This window comes from Callorhinus ursinus, unplaced genomic scaffold (genome assembly GCF_003265705.2).
Source record: "Callorhinus ursinus isolate GAN/ISIS: 27379988/994484 unplaced genomic scaffold, GSC_fseal_2.0 scaffold3, whole genome shotgun sequence".
NCBI lineage: Eukaryota > Metazoa > Chordata > Mammalia > Carnivora > Otariidae > Callorhinus > Callorhinus ursinus.
This window is the reverse complement of record NW_027397065.1, coordinates 81,593,307-81,613,874: the sequence shown is the minus strand read 5'-3', so window position 1 is coordinate 81,613,874 and position 20,568 is coordinate 81,593,307. Positions and strand designations below refer to the sequence as shown.

Genomic DNA, 20,568 nt, shown 5'->3' with positions numbered 1-20,568 from the left:
CAGCAGAACCCGGCCCATTGGATGAGAAAAAATGGGCATTTCTGAGTTCAAGAGGCTCTTTTGTGTTTGTGGGTAGGAAGACAAAAATTCACTGAAATTTGTATGGCATGAGGCTTTTTGAGTACATTTAAAGGCAATGAAAATGTGCTCTGTTTTGAGACCCAAGTTGTATTCTTGTTCATCTTTCAGTGGTACCTGTAGCCTGGGAATAAAAGTAACGTACCACAAAACAGTTCGTGTTTCCGGTTAACATCTGTGTGTTTTTTCCGTTTCAGCTTCTCAATCCCAACTACATATATGACGGTGAGTTGTTATCTTGTTCCTCTGGTTTTGCAGAGTGTAGGGTCCACGGGGCACATTGTAGAACGCTGGCGCGTAACCTGGAGAGTGGATTTTCTGGAGCGCTGGGGCATGGGCGGCAATTCAGGTCTCATACTTGTTAGGATTGGTGGGTGTGGGAAAGGAGCCAAGGGTGACAGGGGTCCCTGACTCCTTTCTCCTGCAGTTCCCCCAGAATTCGTCATTCCCTTGAGTGAGGTCACGTGTGAGACAGGGGAGACCGTTGTTCTTAGATGTCGAGTTTGTGGCCGCCCCAAGGCCTCGATCACCTGGAAGGGCCCTGAACACAACACCTTGAACAACGACGGTCACTACAGCATCTCCTACAGGTGAGACTGGGTTTTGCTGGCAGTGAGCGTGACCTCCGTCCACTGTGACCAACACAATCAACCCCCTCGGTTACCCCCGGCACCCTGACGTCACCCACAAGGGAGCGTTTCATACCGAGGTGTGCAATAAAAATTAAAATTCCACTTGAAGTTCCTTGTCAGTACTTCCTGTCATTTTCTGTGGCCCCAAAGGAGAGAGGGTAGGGGCGGTCGCTGGGGGAGCTGCGCCTTTGTGACCCACAATGAGTTGTTACCTGTGCGGCAGTGACTTGGGAGAGGCCACTCTGAAGATCGTCGGCGTGACCACAGAAGATGATGGCATCTACACGTGCATCGCTGTGAACGACATGGGTTCGGCCTCGTCTTCAGCCAGTCTGAGGGTGCTGGGTAAGTGGCACCCCTGAGCAGGGGGGCACGCACCTTCTGGGACTCTCAGGTCCAGAGAGACCCTGCGCCTGCACATACACACTCAGGAGAGTCTGAAATATTTGGCAATAAGTCAGTGTGGGGCCTTCCCAACGAGAGCTGCAAGCGGCAGACCGCAGTGTCTAGGGTGTCCCGGGGCGGGTGACTTCCTGCCCCGCTCATGTCTTCGGGGAGGTGCATAGTGCAGGCCCCTGACCCAGCCCCTGGGCAGCCGAGCATCCAGTGCCGGCCTCTGGGTTGGAACATGGTCCGTCCCATGCTCGTAGTGCTCAAAACACATTCTCGTATCTGACTTCTCTTTTATTCAATTGCTCGGTTGACATTTTGGCTGAGAGAATCTCCTCTTAAGTTGGTCTCGCGTAGGCTGTGGGAGGAGAGGAAGGAGAGTGGCTGAGGCCTCTGCAGGCTCTGTGCCTCACTGAGACCCTAACGGTGTCCCTCCTGGGAACGCAGGGCAACCACGGTGGGACCCGCGTTGCTCCCGTCTGAAGTCCTTGCTCTCTCCATGGCCCAGCAAGGCCTTGTTCTCCCTCCTCGGCCAGACCGTGAGCTCCCAGAGGCAGAACCCCTATCCTAGGCCCTTTTAAATCTCCTCTGGTTGCATTGACCATTGCTCAGTAGGCAACACATACCAGTTGGTTTGCAGCTCGTGCTTCACAGGAGGCCAGCTGTGCAGTACAGGGCTGCTGACATTTCCCATGCGTTCCTCAGCTGCACCAGGTCTAGGAAACTGCTTCCAAGAACAAAAATAAGAATCTGAACTAAAAGGTGCATTGAGTCCAGGAGCGCCCTGTGTGTTGACAGTGAACAGAATAGTCAGCGTTTTTACCCCATGTATCTTCATCCCAGGTATTTTAACCTAATTATACCAGAGAAAGGAAATGATCTGATTCTTGGATCATGGCACAGTGAAGAAAGAGAATCTTGAATTTAAACGTGAAGAATCGCCAGTGTTCTCATTTGTAAAAGACATCATAGAAACCATACAGGGTGATCTTTGCTTTATAATAAATCAGTTACAGAAGCTAAAGGAGCTTAGGGAGATAGAAGACTCCACCTTGGAGATGCGAGTGGGGAAATAGTGGGAAAGGAAGTGTGTGTTTATTTCTATCACGTGAATCCATCTCTTTTCATCCTGAGTCCCAACCTGCAGTGTGTATTTTACGCTTCCAGCACATCTTCAGGCCGGTGAGCCACAGTTCAGATGCTCAGTAGCCGCGTGTGGCTGCCATATTGGACAGCGCAGGCCTATAGACTTCTTCCCCAAGAAGCGCACATAAACCAAGCTCAGGGGAGATGCTGCTCTTCTTGCAGGTCCAGGGAGTGATGGGATCATGGTGACCTGGAAAGACAACTTTGACTCCTTCTACAGCGAAGTGGCTGAACTTGGCAGGTATGATATAAAACCCAGAGCCCCTTCCAAGAGAGCGAGCGTATGACATAACTCTCCATAAGAGTAGATAAGATTAGTGGTGAATTTTGCCACCAATTGGAAGTTATATGAATTATATTTGAAATGTAACATGTAATTGCCTTTTGATATTAAACATTGAGGGGGTAAAGAGGATGTGTTCAGCTTGGGTTCCAAGAGAGAATTGAGGCCTGATGCCATAAGCCATCCATTGATGTAATGACTTAACTCCTCTTCTGTGCCTCTGGACCAGCCTAGCTGTGTCCTATCCTTGGGAGAAGTCAAAGGAGTGTTGCTCAGACCCTTTTCTGTGGACCTTCATTCTCCTGTGGAGTCCCAGTTGAGAAAGGCTGAATGTGTTCTTCGGATTGGAGATGTAGGTTGGAGTGGCAGGGTCCTCCTGCCCAAACCGAGAGAGGGGCCGGTTCTCTCCAGAAGGGGCAGCCAGGCCCAGGGCAGCGGCTCAGCAGTGCCCTCAGGCCCCCAGGAAGGCTCCTTCTGACTTGGCTCTGCTGCCTGTCCACACAGCACTCTTCCACATCTGGGGTCATGACCCATGTGGCAAGAAGGAGGTCAAAGGCACAACAGCTGAGCTTGTCCCTTTTAAAAAAAGCTTTCCAAGAAACTCCACCAGCAACAGTCCAATCCTTTTACAGTCCAGTGGCCATACCGGGCCGTGTGGCTCCAGGTACCTGTTCACATACTGGTACGTGTCAGGCTGACGTATCCTCACTTAGCCCTGGCTGCACCGGACACACACTTGCTGTCACTTCGGATAATGTGGGAATGATCAGGCAGGTCTTCTGTTGGTTTCTCCTGGGCTCAGTTGGCTGGGACACTGGGCCTCTCTCCACATAGACTTTCACACTGGGCTTCCTCACATGATGGCAGAAGCATTTCAAGACAGCAAAAGCAGAAGATGCAAGGCCTCTTAAGGCCCAGCCTCAGAAATCCACCACCACACTTCCCGTGGTGCCGCTGACACTTCTTGGGTGTGGTTCACCGGGTACTGCTTCAGAGGCCGTGGGTTACCGATGGGTGACCAGCCCCACACATGCATCCCGAGTGGCAAGCCACAGGCATGGTGATGGCAGTAGACACCCCTTTCCAAAAGGAGGGGGCACGTGGGGTGCCTGAGCCACCACGTACAGCTCAAGCTTCTTGACGTGGTAAGGAAGGTTTTCCGTGAGGAGCAAAGGTGGAGGCTGCCTGGTAAGTCCCACGGTGTCACTTCTGCCACATCCAGAGGTCAGGAGGTCACGTGGCCTACCCAGATGCAGGGTGAGGAAATGGAGCCTGCCTCTAGGAGGGAGAAGAGACATCCCATGGCTGAGGGGCTCGGAGACTGGCCGGCTTCCCCGGGTCATTGTGAGCCACTGCTCCTCCACGAGTGGCCAGGGAGAGCAGGGCCTGCGGACAGGCCTCCAGTCCATTTAGGTTAACAGAGTCTTTTCTCCGTGACGTACTCAGAGTCCTCTGAAAATGATCTTCTCAACCTGTTTTCCAGGGGCAGATTCTCTGTCGTTAAGAAATGTGATCAGAAAGGAACCAAACGAGCAGTGGCCACTAAGTTTGTGAACAAGAAGTTGATGAAGCGTGACCAGGTCACCCGTGAGCTTGGAATCCTGCAGAACCTCCAGCACCCGCTGCTTGTTGGCCTCCTTGATACCTTCGAGACCCCCACCAGCTACGTCCTGGTGTTAGAAATGTGCGTACTGCTCTCCCCAGTTCGTAAGCCTCAGCCTCAACTTAAAGTGATTTTACTGTTGTTTGTTCTCTAAGAAGGACAGAAATCAGGATTTTAGGATCCATACAACTTGTAGTGTCTGTGTGTGTGTGTGTGTGTGTGTGTACGCGCGCGCACGCACGCCTGCTGTCAGAGACCACAGTTCTAGAGCTTTCCAGTAATGGTAGAAAGAAGTATAGTCTTTAGCACATGCTGTCCAAATGAGGGAGCAACGAGCCTAGCATCAAAACACCTCAGCGCCACCCGGGTTCCCTCTGTGTCTCAGCCAACCTGGAGGTGCCACCTGCTTCCCAGGGTCCCCAAGGGGCCAGGCCTCTGAAGACTCCTGCCCCTGCTAGTGGCACTGCATGGCTGCTGGGGGCCCAGGGAGCCTCGTGGGTGCTGAGTGGGCGCCCTGAGATCTTGCTCCTGGCCGCTGCTTCAGGCTCGCAGTCCCGCGCCCTAGAGCTCCGGCCCACCACAGGGTGGTCAGAATGGGAGAATGAAATACCCCCCGCCTGGAGGACGCCCTTGGGAAAGCAGGTGGGCCTCCACAGCCAGAGGAGCCCCCGGTCCCATGGTGTTCGGTGAGCCCTGCCCCACCCCAGTAGATGGCACAGTCATCTAAGGAGAGAGTGAAAACTGTGACCCAAGAGCAGTGGCCCTCAGTTGGCAGTTTTGCCCCCCCAGGGGACATTATGGCCATTACAGCTCGGGTTGGGGGTGCCACTGGCACCCAGAGGGTAGAGGCCAGGGATGCTGCTCATCATCCCACAGAGCCCAGACGGCCCCGCGGCAGACACTCCGCTGTCCCCCAGCGTTAGCAATACCAGGGCTGGGAAGCCCACCCTCTCTGAAATATCTTGGCATTTAGCTGTTTTTAAATTCTATCCTGTTCTGGCTGGAGATACCGGGTGTCCAACAGCTACTGCTCATCTGGGGATTTTTTAACGAGAACTATCCTAAAGTCCTCATCAAAAATCAACAAGACTTCCATTTCTGGCGTAAAATTTAAGTGTGTTCAGCTGTCATTTCTTTTTAGTGGAAAACTGAATGGTTTGGTCTCACCGTACTGTTACTAGGATTTATTTTCCTAAGAGATTACTACCAAGGTCTCCTCGATTACCCCTTGTTACCGGGCAAGTGGCTGGTTTTCCATTAAGTGTCTGTTGTGCAGACAGAGCAGGGAATGAGTGAGATGCTCCGAGAGCCTGGGCCAGACCACGTCACTGCAGGTCTGGCCTTCCCTGGCGAGCTGTATGACCTTGGGAAGGTTGGCGTGAGGATTCAGTGAATTGACAGTAAGCCTTTAGTCCCTGGCCCATGGGCAGCACTGCATCCATGGTTTTTATTTTTATTTTTATTTTTATTTTTTTTAAAGATTTTATTTATTTATTCATGAGAGACAGAGAGAAAGAGAGAGAGAGAGAGAGGCAAAGGGAGAGAAGCAGGCTCCCAAGGAGCAGGGAGCCCGATGCGGGACTCGATCCCAGGACCCTGGGATCATGACCTGAGCCGAAGGCAGACGCTTAACCATCTGAGCCACCCAGGCGCCCCATCCATGGTTTTTAAATATCAAAGTAATTCACCATAGTAGAAAGCGTTTTGAGTGCAGCATGAAACCAGAGGTGCGGGTTGGCAGGTAGTTCCCTCAGCATCCCTGCTCCCACTTCAGGGAAATGGGAACTCTGGGGGCATTTTGATGGAAGGCACAGTTTCGGGTTACAGGTCCCAGAACTGGGGACAGCGAGCTGGGGGAAGGGCAGTCCTCCATCCTAGGTCACGAGTGAGAGCAGGGGCAGCCCGTGTTATAAGGTGGCTGGGCAGAGGTCACGAAGTGTCATGGCTCACCTCTGAGTGTTGTTTTCAAAGGCACCCAGGAAAAGCGCAGCGGGAACGGGGGCGGGGGAGCGCAGGGGGGCAGCCTGTCGTGCTGGCTGTTTCTCTCCGCACACCTCGAGGTCTGCCTCCTTACTTACATTAGCTCGTGTGGCCTTCCTTTTGCCCATCTTACAGATGACAAAACGAAGGCTTGGGGAGGTGTATCACTTCGTCGCAGCCTCCAGCAGATGCCTGCAGAGCACCTGCAGAGCACCCGCCGTGGCCGGATGGCTTGCGTCCCGTCAGCATCCGAGAGGCCGGGCTCGTGTGTGAGCCTGCTGGGCGGGAGCTCGTGCTCCCCTCCCCGCTCCCTCTGAGGCCTGGGCGCCCTTGTTCCCCACTCGCATCCATAACGAGGTTGACAAGAAATCAACCTCTCATTGATAGAGTCGTGCCTGGAGGTGGAGCTGTGCTCCTAAAACACCAGACTGGTAGGACTTTTAACAGTGGGCACCGACAAGCTCTTTGTTTCCTCTAAAGTGACCCAGCACCGTGATGAGTGTTGCCCACGTTCTTGCCTCCACAGGGCTGACCAGGGGCGTCTCCTGGACTGTGTGGTGCGATGGGGAAACCTCACTGAAGGGAAGATCAGGGCGTATCTGGGGGAGGTTCTGGAAGCCGTCCGATACCTTCACAACTGCAGGATAGCACACCTGGACCTAAAGGTGAGTGGGGCTCCTGGGGCCAAGGCCATCATGTCTGACCGAGGCCCAGCCACCTGGCACGTGGGGGCCTCCTCCCAACGAGTCCACTGCAGCCAGGCCGGGAGGCCGGGGGGACCAGGGACAAGCAGGAGGAGATGCGTGATGGGAACCCTGATTTCTAATCTCTGTTTTTAAGATTTTGCTCTCAATGATATAAACGGTCACTGAAGTACTAGATAAACATTTGAGACCTTCACACATTTCATGAGGTTCCAGAAAGTTCCTGTGAGCTTTGCGAGGCTGGTGTGGGGCTGGGTCAGTGGTAGCTGAGAAAGGAAGGTGAATATTACTGTTAGTGCTGGGCGTGAAGATGGACACCCAGCCCCCTAAGGCAGCGTTCTTCAGCACGGGGCCTTCATGCTCGCTCACCAGGAGAGCTGTCTGCCGGTGGGGGGGGGGGGGGGCAGCGTTCCCGCTGAGCCGGTGCTCCCTTCTCCTCCGTGGGCCCGCAGGCTCAGAACTGCATCCCTTCTTGCGTGGGAACGGTTCCTTCCAGGCGACTTCGTTGATTCCTGGTGAGCATCCCAAGTAAGCTTGAGATGGGGAGCGATGGAAATGACCGTTGTCTTAACCTGTCTTCTAGCCTGAAAACATTCTGGTGGATCAGAGTTTGGCCAAGCCAACAATTAAACTGGCTGATTTTGGAGATGCTGTCCAACTCAACACGACCTACTACATCCACCAGTTACTGGGGAACCCCGAGTTTGCAGCCCCTGAAATCATCCTTGGGAACCCCATCTCCCTGACCTCGGATACATGGAGTGTCGGAGTGCTCACATATGTGCTTCTCAGCGGCGTGTCCCCCTTCCTCGACGACAGCGTGGAGGAGACCTGCCTGAACATTTGCCGACTAGACTTTAGTTTCCCAGAGGACTGCTTTAAAGGAGTGAGCCAGAAGGCCAAGGAGTTCGTGTGTTTCCTCCTGCAAGAGGACCCTGCCAAGCGTCCCTCGGCTGCGCTAGCCCTCCAGGAGCAGTGGCTGCAGGCGGGCCACAGCAGTGGCAAAGGGGCGGGCGTCCTCGACACGTCCAGACTGACTTCCTTCATTGAGCGGCGCAAACACCAGAACGATGTTCGACCTATCCGTAGCGTTCAAAACTTCTTACAGAGCAGGCTTTTGCCTAGAGTTTGACCTATCTTGAAGTTCTTTCTCATTCTCTTTCACCTGCCAATCAGCTGTTAATTTGAATTTTGAAGAGAAACACACACCAACAGAACTGATCAGCTGCCGTATGTTCATCGTGTGACATGGGGCTCCGAGTGAGCTGAGCTCGGCAGTGCCTGGGACTCGGGAGCACGCTGTGCTGGGGTGGAGGACCTTCTCGTACACTCTTCGTGAGCGGACACAGCATTGCTGTATCACAGTCTTTTATTCAGGTTTCTGCAAAAAATAAAAAGAAACTTTTTTAAATGAACATGAATAGAATTTTGCAAATTTAACATTTTCCAAGATTTATTCAAGGAAACGAAATGCCTATGTTCAACCACTGGTGTTCGCGAACAAAACAGAGATACTGGACCCCTCTGGGGAGGACTCACCCTCGTGGTGGCCATCCCCGCGGCCTCGTCCAGAGCTCAGGGTCCACCTGGCTCTGAGCTTTTCCAGCTGCCGGGTCTGCGTGCGTCTCGTGGGGACGCCAGACTGGGCTCCTGAAACGTGCATTCAACCTCAGACTTTTGCATAAAAATAGAATGAATCGTTCTGCTCTGATGAAATGTAGGCCTTACTTGTACATAAGACTGGTCCTGCCTTCGGTCTGTCCTTTCCCCTCCTGCCTTCCCTCCTGCTCCCCGCCCCCCCGCTGCCCAGGGCTTCCTCTGGGGGGGGTCAGAGGGCTCTGCCCATCCACCGAGGACATCAAGTTGGGTCCCACCCCGAGCCCTAGGGGTGGCCTCCCCGTGTTCCCCACCCCACCCCCCCAGCCGTCAATCAGATTGTTGAGCAGTATACAGTCAGATGAAAATACTGTAAATGCACTCATTGGGGTTTTTTTGGTTTTATTTCATATCATGTGCAATGTTGTGGCTTTAACATTTTATGCAACTATTTATGAAGACCTCTGTTGTACCTGTAATAAATATATAGAAAAAGCACATACTTCGTACAGTGAGCTTTATGGTTTTGTGTGTGTGTCGGGGGTGGGGGGGGAGGGGGTTGTAGCCCTGTGCCATCAGTTCAAGGACATTGAACTCTTCGTGGAATTTGTCAGTTTTGAGGACTGTAAAAAGTGATTTCATACTCTGAATATAAAACTGGATAATAGGGTAATGTTTTAAAATTTATTATGCTATTATTCAGAATGCCAAAGTATTATTTTTTTTCCCAAAATCAGTCTGGACATTTACTACTTTTTAGACTTTTTGACGTTCAACTTTCTGTACAAAAATTGGCTGGATTTTGAGCTTTTGGTAAGAAATAAAAGCCCATGAAGCACTAGCCGCCTTGAGGCTGTCACCCGACGTCTGTGTCACTGTGGCAGAGTTCACGCCGGCGTGGGGAGGCCTGGGAACACGCCGCGGGGTTTCTGGGCATGCTTGAGTTTTTCACGATGTCTTTTTACCTTCGTTGTGTGAAATACACTAACAGAGAGACCAGCCTGCATCCCCAGCCAGCCAGACACCTGGGTCTTGAGCCATAAACTGGCGTAGTTAAGCTTTTCCGCTTCCAGTGTATTTTATTTATTCTTTTGTTGGGTTTTTCTTTCTTGTAAAATTGTACAGAAACTTTTTAAAAGAAATTGGATTCAAAACTGGATGTGTATTCGTAACCTCACAACGTTCATTTGTGTATTGTTTCTTTTATTATTTCAGTTAAATTTTTACATTATTTTGCATGTATATTTCTTTGTACAGAGACCTTACATGTTTACACAGTATGATGTGATGTAAATATTTTATTTTGCCATCAGTTATTTTAAAAAATTAAACATATTTGCCTGATTTTTGCGTTAGGCCTTTTATTTAAATTGATCACTGAGGGAAACTGAAAGACTGGCCTCTCCTAGGTCCGGCGGGGAGTTGGGGGGGGGGGGGGGAGAATGTTCCGGATTGGGAATCTGCTGTACAAGGCCAGAAACGGGAGTTGGTCAGGTGCCTGCAGATTGGTTCCCAGAACCCAGACTCCACAGACACTGGTGCATAAACCAGATTTCAGCTGCTTACGGTGGGGCTGCACCTCGTCCTGGTTAGAATCTCTAAGGTACCCCACTTCTTGATGGACACACGAATCGGAGCAAAGGGAAGAGCTGTTGCCTCTGGCCACAGAAAAGCAAGCTTAACGTCCAGATGGATCAAAGAACATGAAGCACTTGGGTTCAAGCATCGGTGTTATGAGCAGACCCACGATATGCACCTGCAGAGACCTCCCAGTGGTGGCTGGCCCTCAGCACGCGCCCCGGGAGCTGTGGGGTCCTAGGGCACTGGTAGAACAGGCTTTATTATTCCTCTGTTTGCCGACATCCTGAAGGTAGGACTGGTGGGAAAGGACAACATTTTCGCTGAGTCCCTGAGTCAGGGAGGGCATGAGAAACTCAACTCTCCCAGAGTCGGTCTCAGCGACACCCAGGCTTTGGGAGGCTCCAGAGGGCCAGAAACAAGGTCGGCTCGACTCCAGGGCTGGGCCCCAGAGGGACTGGCCTGCCCACCACAGGGCAGACCTCAGTAGCGAGAGTGAGGCAAGGGGTCTGTCCGGGTGATTTTTCTTGTCATTGGACACTTGCTGAATGAAGTCGTTACACCCGTAGGACTAGCAAAGCTTTCTCCCAAATGAGAAACGGCCTATCGTGATCACTTACCTAAATTTTTATTCCTCAAAAATCATGATGCTTTGTATTCTGCATGTTACCATTTATAAATTCTTTTTTTTTTTTTTTAAGAATTTTATTTACTTATTTGACAGAGCGAGAGAGGGAACACACAAGCAGGGGGAGAGGGAGAGGGAGAAGCAGGGAGCCCGATGCGGGGCTCGATCCCAGGACCCTGGGATCATGACCTGAGCTGTAGGCAGACGCCTAACGACTGAGCCACCCAGGCGCCCCATCATTTATAAATTCTTAAAACTCAGGGATTCCTTTTAGCTCTAAAGGGAAGAAAAATCAGTATTTTAGCAGAACACATGATGAGCACTATCTTAATCCAAGGATATTAGACCATCTTAAACCTTCGGAAGGAGAGATCCTTTCACATGTACGTTTCTGAGGCATAAATTTGTGATCACTGCCCAAAACAAAATACGAAACATTTCCATTATCCCCCAGATTCCTCGTGGCCCTTCCCTGCCAAGGGTGATTGCTGTTCTGATTTCGATCATGCTTAGGTTAGGATCATGCTCTGAATTCATATAAGTAGAATCATACAGAATGTACTTTTTAAAATCAAGCTAAACTTTATTGTGAGATCACCGCAGATGTACATACAATGGTAGGGGATGTCCCCTTTCCCCTGTTCTCCCCTGTGATAATGTCTTGACAACATACCATATATCACAACCAGGATATTGACATTAGTGCAGTCAAGATGCAGGGCATCCCACTGCTGCCAGGATCCCCACAGCCCCTTTGTAGCCATGCCCACCCCCTCCTGCCCTTAACCCTTCCTTAATCTCTGTCAACCACTGATCTCTTCTCCGTTTCTATAATTTTGTCATTTCGAGAACGTTAAATAAATGGAATCATACAGTATGTGACCATTTGAGATGGATTTTTTAGCTGAGCATAATTCTCTGGAAATTCATCCAGGTTGTGGTATATATCAATAGTTTTCCTTTTTATTACTGAGTAGCATTCCATGGTGTGGATGTACCATAGCTTAGCTGTTCGCCCACGGAAGGACATCGGGATTTTTTCTGGCTTTTGGCTATTACAAATACAGCTTCTAAGAACATTTGTGTGCAGATTTTTGTATGAACATAAGTCTCTGTTTCTCTGGAATAAATGTCAAGACAACTGGAAGATCACATGGCAGTTACAAATTTCGTTTTTTAAGAGATAGCCAAACTTCTCTAGACTAGCATTGTACGTTCCCACTAGCAAAGTCTGAGTAATCCGGTTTCTTCAAATCGGTCAGCCTTTGGTTTTGTCACTATTTTTTTATTTAGCCATTCTGACAAGTGTATAGTGATGTTATTGTGGTTTTAAGTTTTATTTCCCTCATAGTTAATGATTTTGCACATCTGCCCATGTGCTTATTTGCCATCTGCTTACTCTGTTCCATAAAACAACCCTTCATGTCTTTTACCCATTTTCTCATTAAATGGGTTTTAAGAGTTCTTTATACATTCTAGATACTAGTCCTTTGTCAGAGATGTGGTTTGCAAATATGTTCTCCCATTTCATCTTCTTAACAGGATCTTTCACAGAGAAATATATTTTAATTTTGACGAAGTCCTATTAATTCTTTTTTTGTGGATCAAGCTTATTGGTGTCAAATCAAAGAACTTTTTTTTTACCTAGCCCCAGAGTGAACTTTTTTAACCTAAGCGTTTTTTTTTTTTCCCTATACGTTTTTAAGTTTTATATTTTACATTTAAGCCCATGATCCATTTTGAGTTAATTTTTGTATTAGGTATAAAATTTAGGTTGAAGGTTTTTTGGGGTATTTTTTGCCTTCTTGTTTTCTTGTTTTTGTTCACATTTTGCAGATTGAAGACCAATTTTTTTTTTTTTTCCAGCACCATTTGTTGGAAAGGCTACTCTTTTGTGATTTTGTGAAAAATCAGTTGGGCCCGTTTATGTGAATTTGTTTCTGGGGCCTCTATTCTGTTGATCTAACTCTCTTTCTCCACCATTACCACGTAGTCTTGATTACTGTAACTGTGCAGGAAGTCTTGAAATCAAGTAGAACACACTCTCCTCCCACCTTATTTTTCCTTTTCAAAATTGGTTTTAGCTATTCTAGTTCCTTTGCATTTCCATATAAATTTTAAAATAGTCTTGTCTTCATCTAAATATATCTTAGTCAGATTTTTATATGCATTGCATTAAATTTGTTTATCAATTTGGGGAGAATTGGTATCTTCCCTATGTTGAGTCTCCCAATGAATACAATATGGTTCTCCATTTATGTAGATCTTTGATTTTTTTCATCAGCATTTTATAGTTTTACAAGTTCTTATATGTAAGGGCTAGAATTATACCCAAGTATTTTTCTTTTTTAGAGCAATTATAAATTATATCATACTTTTAATTTTGGTGTCCATGAATTTATTGCTATTATATAGAAGTTGAAACTGATTTTTGAATGTTTATTTTTTGTCCCATTCATCTCTCTAGTAATTTTCTTTACTCCAACATCTACTTTTCTGACATTAGTGTAGTCGCTCCTACTCTTTTTTTCTAATTAATGTTTGCATGATACACCTTTTTCCACCCTTTAACTGTCAATACACCTACACCCTTATATGTAAGTAGATTGCTTATCAACAGCATATAGTTGCGTCATGTTTTTTAATCCACTGTACCCACCCATCTCTATCTTTAGTTAGTGTATTTACATCATTTACATTTAATGTAATTACTAATAAACTTAAGGCCTAAGCCTGCCCTTTTATTTTTCGGTTTACTCTTCTTCTCTCTGGTTTTCATTTCTCTGTGTTTTCTTTCCCTGCCTTCCTATGGGTTGCTTGAACACTTTTAGAATCCCATTTTGCTCTATACTGATTTTGAATGTATCTCTTTGTATGGTTTTAGTGGTTGTTCTAGATATTACAGTGTGTGTGTGTGTGTGTGTGTGTTTGTAAGTCATCACGGTCCGCTGGTGTCATCATTTTACCAATTTGAGTGAAATACAGAAACCTCACCTGTCTTTATGTCTCATTACCTTCTCCAGTTTATAATTGTTTTAAATATTTCCTCCACTTAAATTTAGAATCACATCGCACAATGTGGTGATTTTTGCTTCAACCATCAAACATAATTTATTTTTTTAAGATTTTATTCATTTATTTTAGAGAGAGCATAACCAGGAGGGAGGGGAATAGGGGAAGGGAGAGGGAAAGAATCTCAAGCAGACTCTGTGCTGAATGCAGAGCCCCATGCAGGGCTCAATCTCATGACCCTGAGATCATGACCTAAGCTGAAACCAATAGTGGGATGTTTAACCAACTGAGGCACCCAGGTGCCCCCATCAAACAATTTAGATGCCTTGATTTGTCCCGTCATTCCTGATGATATTTTCCCTGGCGTAGAATTCTGAGTGGACAGTTCTTTTCTTTCAGCGCTTGAAAAACATTGTGCTGCTTCATGGTTTCTGATGAGAAATCTACAGTTGTTCAAATTTTTCCCCTACAGGGTGCCTGGGTGGCTCAGTTGGTTCAGCTTCTGACTCTTGATTTCAGCTCAGGTCATGACGCCAGGGTCGTGGAATCGAGCCCTGCATTAGGCTCCACACTCGGTGGGGAATCTGCTTGAGATTCTCTCCCTCTTCCTCTCCCTCCGCCTGTCCTCCTGCTCACACACGCTCTCTCAAATAAATATATATATTTTTTTAATTTCCTCCTTATAAGTAAGACGTTTTCCTCTGACTCTCAAGATTTTTTTCTTTGTCTTGAGTTTTCAGAAGTTTGACTGTGAGTGTCTTAGCATTGGATTTATTTGTGTTTATTCTGTCTGAGACTAAGATTCTTAAATCTATATGTTTAGGTCTCTTACCAAATTTGTTTTCAGCCATTTCTTCAAGTACTTCTTTTTCCTTCTTCAAAGACATTAATGGCATTTTTGTTTTGGTTCCATAAGCTTTTGAGGCAGTGTCCCCACCAATCTCTGACCCCAGCCCTAAGGCACTTGCTTTGTGTTGAGATTGGGTAAATTCTGTTTTGCTGTCTGCACATACACAGAGTCTTTCCTCTGTCCACTCTAGTCTGCCATTGAACCCATACACTGAGTTTGTTTCAGTTGTGGTATTTCTGTGTTCTAAAATTTTATTTGGTTTTTCTTTATATATCTTCTATTTCTTTGCTGAGATGTTTGAACTTTCCATTTAAATGATTTCAAGGATGTTCACAATTATTCTTTGAAGGATTTTTATCATGGCTGCTTTAAATTTTGTCAGATAACTCTAACATCCCTGTCGTCTTCTTGTTGATTTCTCTTGCTTATTTTCTCACGCAAGTTGTGATTTTCCGGGTTGGTATGATGAATGATTTTCACTTGAAATGGGGGCGTTTTATATATTTATATATTTATTTATTTGAGAGCACAGTGGCGGGAAGGACAGAGGGAGAAGCAGACTCCCCTCTGAGCAGTAAAGTGGGGGCATTTTTAGGTATTAGGTTCTGAGATTCTGGATCTCACTCAAGCCTTCTGATCTAGCTGGCTTCCTCTGCCATCATTCCAGCAGGGAAGGGGCTGGGTGCTGCCTCATTAATGGTGGTCGGGGGTCTGAGTTCCGCTGGCCTCCCCAGATACCACAAGGATGCACTAGGCTTCCTTGGACACCCCTAGTGGGGAAGGGCAGGGACCTTGTTATTGCTTGGTGGGAGTGGGGTGGGAGGGCAGGTTCCCCACATAATCCCTGCTGATAGCCGAAGGAACAGGGATTCTTGTTCCCTCCCTGTGGTGATGACAGTCTTGGCTCTCTGACTTCTCTAATACCTCCTCAGCCAGGGGGGGGTGGGATGCCCCATTATAACCCATCAAGTGTGGAAATCTAGGCTCCCTGCTCAGTCTTTGGTGGGGGTGGGGATGGGGGCCACAGTGTTTTCTACAGTGTCTGGCTAGTGGAGAGAGGTTACTGTCCAAAAGCTTTCCATCTTGCAGAGCTGGCCCTTTGTCTAGAGAGAGCAGGGTTTTGTTAGGACTTTTGTTGTCTGCATCTGTCGACATTTCCAGGTTGCTGGCTGCTTCAGCTCTAGGACTGAGGCAAAAAGAAATCCCAGAGAACTCACCGCCTGTGCTTCTTCAGCCCTGAGGCCACTACCTGGTCTGCGTTCTCCTCACCACGCATGGTCTTCTGCGGTTCCTGGTTCCTGTTGTGCATGGCATCTGGGGTCCTCTGCTGTCCTTAGTGAGGGGGCAAGGACCAGCCTCCCAGGAGCAGGAGTGGAGTGTCCGTGCTTCTCCCCTTATTTGTTAATGTTGGGATTATGTGACACTGGTCTCCTGAGCAAAATCAACTGCTTTATCTTATTTTCAAAAGTGACTGATGTTATCAGTTTTCAAAGGAAGAACTGCACAACCACTGATTGTCTGCCCGGTTCATGGTCTGGTGCCTCTTCTGCCCATTTATTCCTCGGTCAAGTCTTACTCAACTTCCGGAATATCCAGGTGCAGGGGACCAGCCGGGCTGCAGGGAGGGAGCGCCCGGGGGTGGGCAGAGCTGTGCAGGGGCCCAGGCGGGGAAGGCGTGCAGGGGTGCGGCTCCTCAGCTCTCAAGCATCTGGAGGGAGAGAAGGGACAAGAATTGACTCAAGTAACTTAGAGAAGGTGGGGTGCAACGAACTGCCCATGTGATGAGGGAACAAGAAAGAGCGTGCGCCGGGCCTCATGGGGGGAGCCGGGTTTCTAGGCAGCGGCATCAGGTGGCTCCCGCAGGGGCAGGCGGTCCTCAGAGGGGAGAGTGCCATTCTGATGGACTCTGACACAACCCAACATTTGCCTCCTCCAATATCTCTGCTTCCATTGGCCATTTCTTATTTACAATTCACAAAAATTGTCGAGGTTTATCTTTCACTATGTGGCTGTCATCCTATTGAAAGTGCAGCTCAGGGGCCTCTTCACAGGCCCGCTGAGTCTGTCGGGGGTGTCCTGGCTTTCTCTGTCCCGAGAATACGACAGTTAAAGCCTGTGCTGGGCAGAGTCCTTGTGAAGGCCCAAGAAAAGCAGAGACTTTAAAACGAATCACCTCATTTATAATTGCTGCTTATAGAAAACATACATCTCTGCTTCATTTTTGAAGATTAAAAACATCTTTTACTCAGTCTTACCCGGTCCATCCATTTCTTTAGAACTAAATTTATCTCATGTTAATGTACTTACACAGAAGAGTATATTTGAAAACCAATGACATAAAAACCAACTTTCAAGACACACCCTCATGATAATTTGAGCACTGCCTATACTGCTGTATTGTTAAGATATGGTAATGACCTCGTTTCCGTATTTATTTTTACACCAAAGGGGAAAAGATGCAAAGCACTGACTTCTTTGCAAACATGGAAATGACCTCCCAGCGCTAAGCTCCACCACGCCAGGAGTTACAACAGTAGGCTCACCTAAGGTGAAAAGTCATTGTTCTTTTATTTTCCTTTTCAGTGTTATGGCCAACTGGGTGAAATAGGAACTATGAATGAGAGCAGACATTACAGCAGGGCAGATGTTAAATTCACTCTCCTGGGCTCCTGTGGACCATCCGATTTTTCTTTGAGGCCACCTCTCCCTCTGGGGGACTTCCTCAGGCCGCGGTTGGGGGCGCCTTCTCTGACCCACAGGCTCCTTCCCTAGCTGACCTCAATTGATCTCATCCCTTTGTATGACACTGTGTTAGTTGCCTGTGGCTTTTTAACAAATTGCGACAAACGCGGTGGCTTGACACAAAGGAAGTTCCTTCTGTCACGGTTCTGGAGGTGAATAGCCCAACATCAGCATCACTGGGCTGAAATCAGGGTGTTAGCAGGGCTGTGTTCCCTCCGTAGGCTCCAGGGAAGGATCTGTTCCTTTCCCCTCTGGCATCTGGTAGCTTCCAGCATTCCTTGGCTGGTGGCCACATCACTCCAGTCTCGAAGGCCAGCATCTTGAAATTGCTCACTGCTCCATCCTCACATTGCCTTCTCCTCTGTGTGTGCAAAAAACCCTGGTGCCAGGCTCCTGTGGGCACACTTGTGATAGCATTTAGGGCCCACACGGATAATCCAGGAAATCTCCCTAGCTCAAGATACATACCTTAATCACATCTTTGCCATATCAGGGAACATTCAGAGCTTCCAGGGATTAGGACATAGATCTCCTCTAAGGGGCCATTTTTCAACATACCATGTCATCTCTGTGCCAAAAATCCTAACTTCGTGTCTCCAGCAAAGTTCCCTTTGCTCCGCATCACATACCCATGACGGGTATCAGGATGTACCACCCCAAAACGTACCACTTTGGACTATTTTCAGAGGAAGGCAACTGAAGTAGATACAAGAAAAGCTTCCTTCCCTCCCCATTTGCCTAAAAGCCGGACATAAATCTTCAAAGCAGCCTCTCCCCTCTCTACCAGGAAGGACAACGGTTAATCACCAGAGACAACTCTAGACCCCGTCAGCCTAGAGTCGGTACCAGAGGAATCTACGTAACAAACTTTGCTAATTAGCCTTTACCTCCACTCGGAAACCTGAAACTGCTTTCCTTCTTGTGGTCATTTCTGCACAAATGTGTTGTTCTTTGTGGAAGGTGCCATTTAAGTCAGAGTTCTAAGCCGCCTCCTCGAAGTTAATTTACCCCTGTGTATCTCCCATGTACAGATGACATTTACATGTTAATAAACTTCTGTTTCTTTTCTCTTGTTAATTTGCCTTTTATTGCAGGGGTCTGAGCCAAGAGCCCAGAAGGATAGAGGGGAAAATCATTTCTCCTCCCCCATATCCAACCCTCTACTTGGACGTTGAAATTCACCTCTCATCTAACCGCCAAGCCACGGCCATTTACCCAGACGCTGGGCCAGAAATTTCAAAGCCGATCTTGGCCCTGCCCCTCCCCTGCCCCTCACGTTTCCTCTACCTCCAAACACATGCCCTTCGGCCCCCTCCTCTCCCCACCACCTCAGGCCACGCCCCCACGCATCCCACCGAGGCCTCCTAATCAGACTCCTGCTTCCAGTTCTACACACTTTCAGTGGGTGACCCCCTCAGAGCAGAGTCAGCCTGGGGAGATGCCTGTGTCTTCCCTGCCTAAGCCCTCAGGGGGCTTCCCATTGCTGTGAGGAAATGTCCGGCCCCCGCCGTGCCTCTGCCCCACCACACACCGACCTCCTTGCTGCCTCTGTCCTGACCACTTGCCTTTGCCCAGGCCCGGAACATGCTGCCGTCCCCGCTCGGCGGGCCCTCTACACCATCCTGCCCCTCCCTGGGCACTCTGCACTCTCTTGCTGACACCCTGTCTTGACGTGACTGCTTCCTCATTCTCTAACTCGGGTTAGGTATCCTTGGAGATAAGCCTTCGTGACACCTGAGGGATGGCCTATTCTGATCTCTCAGGCCCTGTTCTTTCCCACATTGCACGTCCCTGCATGAACTGATGTGTTTTGTTTCTGTGTCTCACCCCAGATGGTAAGCTCTGTGAGGGCAGGGAGCTCGTCTGTCTTCATCACCGTTTCCAAGCGCTCGGTCCGTGCGCAGCAAGTCATCCCCTCTCATAACATCAAGGCGTGTCCTGCAAACCCTTCCAGGACAGTCTCTGCTTCCGCTGGGGGCTTGTACCTGACAGACTGGAGGGATGAAAAACCAAGGAACAGCCTTTAGAAGTCCCAGGCTCAAGCTTTGTGAGTTCTCGGAAGATTTTTTTTTCCTTCATTCATCTCAGCAAAGCCCACACAAAGGGTTCTGCATTTTGCTTCTGAAGCGTGGGCACTGTTTGTTTGCCAGCCTGATGAATTACAGTGTTGTACACTCTGAACTGCTCACTGAATCCGGGCAGGAAGCCTGCGCACATGGTCAGGTGTTTGTTTCTTTCCAACAATCTGGTAGGCTCTACACACCCCAACCAAGTTTTATCTAGATCAGGGTCGTCCAAAAGAGCTTTCTGCAGAGATGGAAAATGTTCTATATCCATGCCGTGCAGTATAGTAGCCCCTAGGCACACGTGGCTCTTGAGCACTTGAAATGTGGCTAATGCAAGTAAGGAAGTGAATTTTGCTTTTGTTTAGTATTAGGTATTTTAGATGTAAACAGTTCCTATTCTGGACAGCATAGCTCGGGACACCTTGCGACAATCAAAGGGGACCCTATGGGAGCTGTCCTGGGTGAACCCCGAAGGACCCTACAGAGGCACAGTGAGCAGAGGGGGCTTCATGAAGTGTCGGAACAGTGGTGACTGAGAAGCTTAAGGGAGGGGGTCCGTGGTGTGGGGAGAAAGGCCCCAAACACTCTTCATGGGGGGCATGGCCTTGGCCATGATCCATGTACATGAGAGTCTCCACAAGCAAACAAGAGTTCAGTTGCATGGAGGTAGACTGTAGAAGTTCTGACCTAGGTCAGACGGAAAGACAAGAGACTGACAGTCCTGTTGGAGAAACTGACTGAGCCACCCGGGCACCTGGAGAAACTGATGTTTTAACAAAGGGTTATTGAAGGGTGCGGGCAGGGAGGGTCAGGACCAGTCCCTCCGTGGACAGGGTACCCTCCACAGGGGCGGAGGCCTCTCGGGGACCGAAGCAGCCGGCCTGAGGCAATGCCACAGCAAGGCGGGGAGCCAGGGGGCTGCATTTCATCATCCTTCCTCCCTCTGCCTCCTGTTGGTGCTCTCCCGGGGCTGATTCCCACCAGAAGCCAGACGGCATAGGTTTCAGCCTCCGGGGCAGGGTGAGTTGCCAGGACTGCATGCATCTGAGGGTCACCAGGGAAAGAGGAAAGAGCAGACAACATACATGGATGACACACCTCTTAGAACGACCCAAATCTACGCACCGCCAAATCCTGGCGAGGATGTGGAACAGCGGGGGACTCCCAGTCATTGTTGGTGGGAATGCAAAACTACAGCCACTTGGGAAGGCAGGTTAGCAGTTTCTTACAAAACTAACCCTATTCTCACTATCAAATCCAGCAATCATGTTCCTTAGTAT

The 20,568-nt window shown here is 48.7% G+C and overlaps 1 protein-coding gene across 5 annotated transcripts in view; it reads left to right on the top strand.

Annotated features, from left to right (window-relative positions):
- The window catches only part of TRIO (trio Rho guanine nucleotide exchange factor), a 337,626-nt gene extending 327,876 nt beyond the window's left edge, over nt 1–9,750 (top strand). For 4 of the 5 annotated variants that reach the window (XM_025867461.2, XM_073891080.1, XM_073891081.1 and 1 more), the window contains 7 exons: nt 276–303; nt 506–668; nt 934–1,055; nt 2,409–2,487; nt 4,013–4,213; nt 6,639–6,777; nt 7,400–9,750. In XM_025867461.2, coding sequence (XP_025723246.2) covers nt 276–303; nt 506–668; nt 934–1,055; nt 2,409–2,487; nt 4,013–4,213; nt 6,639–6,777; nt 7,400–7,948 — 1,281 coding nt within the window. In that variant the 3' untranslated portion in view covers nt 7,949–9,750. The other variant, XM_073891082.1, reaches the window with a different exon arrangement.
- Nucleotides 9,751–20,568: the final 10,818 nt, after the last annotated feature.